The 6,293-nt window shown below is 34.2% G+C and overlaps 1 protein-coding gene across 1 annotated transcript in view; it reads left to right on the plus strand.

Annotated features, from left to right (window-relative positions):
- LOC111399855 (protein RRP6-like 1) overlaps window positions 1-6,014 on the plus strand; it is an 11,242-nt gene extending 5,228 nt beyond the window's left edge. The window contains 9 exon segments of the mRNA XM_023027348.1: window positions 1,138-1,246; window positions 2,808-2,890; window positions 3,009-3,078; window positions 3,323-3,410; window positions 3,556-3,597; window positions 3,600-3,703; window positions 5,092-5,242; window positions 5,324-5,400; window positions 5,862-6,014. Of these exon segments, the coding sequence (XP_022883116.1) occupies window positions 1,138-1,246; window positions 2,808-2,890; window positions 3,009-3,078; window positions 3,323-3,410; window positions 3,556-3,597; window positions 3,600-3,703; window positions 5,092-5,242; window positions 5,324-5,400; window positions 5,862-6,014 (877 nt within the window).
- The last annotated feature ends 279 nt before the right edge of the window (window positions 6,015-6,293 follow it).

Genomic DNA, 6,293 nt, shown 5'->3' on the forward strand with positions numbered 1-6,293 from the left:
ACGGTAATTACCGTATTTTGCAACTAACACATACCGAATATGCACTTACATACACCAAAATGTAGAAATACTGTATTTGCATATACTAGATGAATAGATACTGGTTGGACAACTACCAAACCGAATGTTAGCAAATTAATTAATTTTTCTTCAGATTTTTATTTCTGACATATAGATATCTCAATTTTCTCAACTTGGGTGATTGTTACGTGGGCATCAACTTCTTTATTAGTAGTGGTAGCAACCTGGCCAACATATTCAAGTAGGGTCAATTACATAGGAATTGTAGTGCTTAAATAAAATATAATTAAAGAAATGAAAAGAAAGGTTTTTAGGTATGAGGGTTATCTATTTCAAGAAAATAGGTTGTGCGTTCCTAATTGTTCAATGCGAGAGTTATTGGTGAGAGAAGCACATAGTGGTGGACTGATGGGACATTTTGGGGTACAAAAAACTTTGGAGATGTTAGTGGAGCATTTCTATTGGCCTAAGATGAAAGTAGATGCTGGGAGAATTTGTAGTCGATGCATAACATGTAAAAAGGCTAAGTCTAAAGTTTTACCTCAAGGATTATATACACCACTGCCTGTACCTAGTGAACATTGGGTTGAATTTCTATGGATTTTGTTTTCGATTTACCTAGGACTAAGAAATAACGGGATTCTACTTTTGTGGTAGTAGATAGGTTTATTAAAAGGCCCACTTTATACCATGTCACAAAACTAACGATGCCACACATATAACTGACTTGTTCTTTAAAGAGGTTGTGCATTTGCATGGGGTTCCTAAGAGCATAGTATCTGACAGGGATGTGAAATTTTTGAGTCATTTTTGGAGAGTGTTGTGGGGTAAGTTAGGAACAAAGCTGTTATTTTCAACAACTTGTCACCCACAAACCGTGGGCAAACTGAGGCAGTCAATAGGACCATGATTCAACTTTTGTGCACACTGATCAATAGCCTTTGCAATGCAAATTTTATCAGACCCTTTGATCCTTGTATAGTTACCAATTATGGCTTGTCATTATCATGTTTGAATAGGTTGTAATGATACCAGTTATGTTTTGAAATTCTGTGATGCGATTGGGTAAGCTTCTACCATGATCTCACTACGTATTTATCGATTTCTCTAACACAGATATGCTAGAGAAGACACACATTATTTGTTGTACATCTATGACGTGATGAGGATGATGTTGCTCACATCATCTGCAAAATCTGAAAGTTGTGATCCTCCTCTTTTAGAGGTAACTCTCTCTTTTTCTTGAATTGAGTGAATTTGCAGTAGATTTTATAAAAATTAAATTTATCATTTATTACAAAAACTCAACCCGATTTCATAGCTCAGTATTTATGCATGGAAATCTAAATATTTGAATTTAAGCATGCGGAAGAAAAGTCTAAAAAATAATTAAAGTTGTATACTGAGGTAGAACCGTTGACAAATTTCTTTAAACTGAAAGATTTAACCTTTTAGACCTCAAGGTCCTTCAGAGTTGCCTTTTAAGATTTATAAAAAGGAAAATTGAAATGGTTGACATTTTTTATTTTATTATTATTATTTTTTTAATCAGACTTGAGCCTTGAGGAACTTTTATCTTTCAAACCGATAGATTCTATTTTTCACGGCCAATTCCTATACCCATGAGTTCATCTGTGTTGATGATAGTCAAATTCAACTAAGGGATCTTTTACAATTTAATCATTCGTATAGTGAAAGCAATGTTAGTACAGACATTTAAGTTCCAAATTATAGTGGCAAATTTTTTATGATTTTTCTTATTGTTCACTATGATTTTGACGTTGACTTGTACACTTCAATGTGATTCTGCATTTATGAATTCCTCTTGGTATTGTTGCACAACCACTAAATTTCATCTTCGGCTATCTTTCATAGCTCTTTTTTTTTTTACAAGTTTTTACTCGTGAGCTGAGCTATTACAACAAGCTTATAAATGATCAGGTAGCACTACGCACTTCAATTTTTTTTGACATTTCTACGAGCTAGACACTCAAACAAAACCTTTGGTTATGGAGGAAGCTGATGTGATTATTTTGCCAAATTTCATATCATTTGATTATTTAACTTTTTAGTTTTCGCATCAATATTAATTGCATAGATTATGGGGGTGAAGAAGATGACTATAGGTGGATACAGAGAAATAGGCTTGTACATTTCTAAATAGTGTATGTTGTGCTTCTTATGTTCGGCAGCTACTACCTATTTCCCTTACATAGTATTGAGACGGACTTTAAATTGCATTCAATATTCATAACTTGGCTGTCTCGTTGACTTCAAATTTAGGTGCCTATTCTGAATTTTGCTTTCAGAGTAATAGAGTTAGAGCTATACTTATTCAGATAACTGAAATTTGTTTAATTTTCATTCTTTGTTCGACTTCTTAAGCGTTAGTAGGGTTGCTGGAAAAGTATTAATACGATATATTTTGGGTAGACTTAAACTCCCACATAAATAGTCCTATGTGAATGCTTCCTTCTCTGTCCGACTAAAAAGAAATGAATAACTGATAAAAAGAACTAAACTGTTCTTTTACCATCTTTCAGCCTACTAAGACATCATTTTTCCCCCTGTTTTGGCTTATTGAACGTAGAGATACGCCAATATTCACATTGCCTATTGTGATTGCAAAATCTTGTTGCCTTAGATTTTCCAATGTATGAAGTCATAAGTGAATAACTTGATGAAAAAGGATTCATGTAGCCAACTTCATATTTGTTGGGTTGAGGCTTAGTTTTTTGGTTTCCTCTTTAACAGTTGCAGTCTTTCCAATGTGGTTTCTTTTACAGGTGTATAAATGCAGTTATGATATATGCATGCGGCTGTATGAAAAAGAGCTTTTGACAGATAGTTCATACCTTTACATTAAAAGGTGTGATTTCTACTTGGCAATGTGTGATGATCTTTAAATTGCATGAACTGAGATATATATGCTATCAACATTTATTTCAATTTAGATTGGATGTTTTTATATCTGCTACATCTCTTAGTTCATCTTTAAAATTGTCATGCATGTTGCAGGGTGCTAGCCTCAATGCTCAGCAACTAGCAGTTGTTTCTGTAAGTTGCTCATCCAGTGCTCTGCTTGTTTACTAATATATTTCTGAAACACTTTTTCCTACCTTCTATACTTCTCGAATATGCTACTTTCGCATTTGTTCTAAGCTCTTCTGGGTAAGCATATGGAGATTACTAGTAATCAGTGTTGCCTCAGTAATTTGTTTCTCATGATTTGCATTTTTCTCTGTAATTCCTACCTATTACTCAAATAGATTTTGTCTAGTAACTATTGTATTGCTTTTAGGGGCTCTGTGAATGGAGGGATGTTGTTTCTCGTGCAGAAGATGAGAGTGCTGGCTATGTATTGCCGAATAGGACACTTATTGAAATTGGTACTTACTAGCCTGTTCAAATTTCAAATAGCTTGACACTGTTTATTTGCTTGAATGTTTTATGCATAATATATGACTCATGGGTTCTTTTCACTCTTTCTCCTCACCCCTTCTCTCTTTCCCCTTTATCTTTGATGGTAAAAAGCTAAACAGATGCCTCTCACTGCAATCAAATTGCGTCTGTTGTTGTGCGAAATCTTGGTTCTGTTGTTAGCATAATAAGACACTCTATTCAAAATGCCCACGCATTTGAAGAGGCTGCTAAATATCTTCAAGAAAGGCGCTTGGAAACAGTAAGTTTTCAATGGATGAATTTTCCAACTTACCTACTTTTATGCTCCATGGTCAGCTCATTTCTTCTTCAATATCAGCTATTCCTGCTTGGAAAAGCAAATATTATTGTCCTGTTATGGTTGTTGATCAGTAAATAAGCTTTTTATTGTATATATTCTGGCCTGGATCATGATCAATGCCATTGGTAATCAAAATTCTTTGATTGTTAACAATGCTTAAAGATGTGTAATTGGGTATTAAGGCGTTCTATAAACATGAGGTGAGGCGTAAGCCCCATCATAAATCAAAAATGGTACAAAGATTTTTAAAATACAAAACAAGCTCATAATAAATCATTAAAAATCTTCAAAATTCATAATAAAACAAAATAAAGTGGGCAAACTAACAAAAGTAAAATTAACAAAAAAGAAACTCTTTTAGTTGGTGGGCGGAGTGGCTATGGGTCTATGAGGGACACAATTTTTTTTATTTTTTAGCTGGCATTGGCCTGTTTCCAAATATGTCGGAATTTATATGGTATGTTCTCTTACACCAAAAGCAAAGTAAATAAGTCTAGAGAATTGAGGAGCGCATGCCACATGAGGCTTGAGGCTGTGTTGTGAGGTGTGGCTCACACAATTGAGGCATGCTTTTCCAAAAAACTACCTCACAATCAGTGCCAATTTATATTCACCTCTATTTGTGGCTTTGAAGGGCTCCTCCCTTCTTCAAACTGAGCCCTTGTTGAGCTACTGTTTATGAATTGTTTATAGTCATTCAAATCGCTTCTTATCCACATGTTTGGTGGGATCTATAAGTATTACTCTCTTATCAACCTCTCATATCTTTCTATTTATAATTTAAACTGTTTATAAATGTTATATTTTATAGGGTTTTCAAATTGTATGGCTTCGGAATATTGTGAGCCTCTAGTTGGTGATATGGAACGGGATTTTGGTGTTTAAAAACTAGGGTTTTAGCTTTTGATTTGTTTGTTTTAAATTCTTGAAGTATAGTCGGGTAGAATATAATAATTTTTAGTACTTGTGGAAGTCGCACCATAGCAGAATCATCAAAGCAAGTATATTTTCTAGTGGATCTTTTACAAACTCTCTCTTTTCAAACTGAGAATTCAGTACAAAAATCAAGAATAGGTCCGTGAGGTCCTTAATCTTGTTTTCCAATTTCCTAGCTTTGCTTGAGTTCTTTTGGTTAAAGATTTGAGCGGACTGCAGTGCACGCCTTACCGATAAGTTGAATAAAGTATAGCTCCATGGATGATCATTTTCATTTGCTCCTTTAGTAGTTAGTACCAATATGTGGTCTATTTTTATTCTTTTCACTCACTTTTTTTTAACCTTAATCTGTGTTATTGCATTTTTGATGAAAATACGATTATCTTATACAGGCAATTGAAAAGAACACTTTGGTTACTGAAGAATCTGAGGTGTTGCCTCAAGCTCCTGAAATAATCAGTACCAGGGAAGAAGTTGAAAACATCAATGGCACTTTACCAAATGATAGTAGCATTTCCAAGAATGCATTAGCATCTATGGAATGTAAGGATGGGGCACCAATGATTTGAAGTTCCAATGATAGAGTTACCATAAATGCTCAGGAAGGTTCTCATTTGCTTCCAGGGAAACATGATGTGAAAAATATAACAGATGGCTGTACTGCTACGAGTCAAAGGGATATATTGAGTTTGTCAAATCCAGTAAGTCTTTATTGCTACTTAATCCATTTGTATATGACCTATTTAGAATAATGGAACTATTAAGAGCAAATCAAGCCCCCCAAACGCCCACACCCCTCTACCTCAACCCACATGGGAAAAAGAAAGGAGAAAAGAAAAAAAGAATAACACACCTACAATTGGCGCAATGATGCAGCTGTGAGTCCCTATTATTCTCATAAACTTGTCCTCCCAAATTTTAGCAAACCAAGAGTGCTGTCATGGTGGCAAGAATGGCCTACATCATTCTTGAAAGGCCGAAACTGTACTTTCCCAATGGAAACCTTTGCTGCTGATTTCTTGTGCATACATAATTGCATATTCATCTTCATCTTTCCAAATTGCTCACTATTTCTAGTTCTGCACTTTTAATGGAAAATCGATTTTCTCTTTATTGTCATAATGAACTCTTCAAGTAAAAAAATGTTTCTCTTTTATTTTAGGCTGAAGAGACTATTCTGGTGCTAAAGAAGCCAAGTCAAGCTTTTGGGGCTTTGCTCGAGAATTCAGCTAAGAGGAAGTTTGATCCTGATAAGAAAGTGAGTCTTATGATGATGATATTAAAATGGGAAAATTACCTAGAAACCTACCTTTAAAGAATGAAGTCAAATTACTGATAAGAGAGTGAGTCTTATGATGATGATATTGAAATGAAGTCAAATTACTATTTAAGAATGTATTTTTCTGAAAGAATATGAGTCAAACAGAGCCTTAAGTTCAAAGATGTTATCTTTATTTGATGGATAATTGAAGTTGATTTATGATTTTAGTTTTAAGATAATCATGACTGCAAGTGTATAATAATACAAATCCCATTTTGGCTATGATAAATTTTGATTGTTAATTATAATCCTAATTTGATTAGGATAAATGCT

Source organism: Olea europaea, chromosome 9, assembly GCF_002742605.1.
Source record: "Olea europaea var. sylvestris chromosome 9, O_europaea_v1, whole genome shotgun sequence".
NCBI classification, from domain to species: Eukaryota; Viridiplantae; Streptophyta; class Magnoliopsida; order Lamiales; family Oleaceae; genus Olea; species Olea europaea.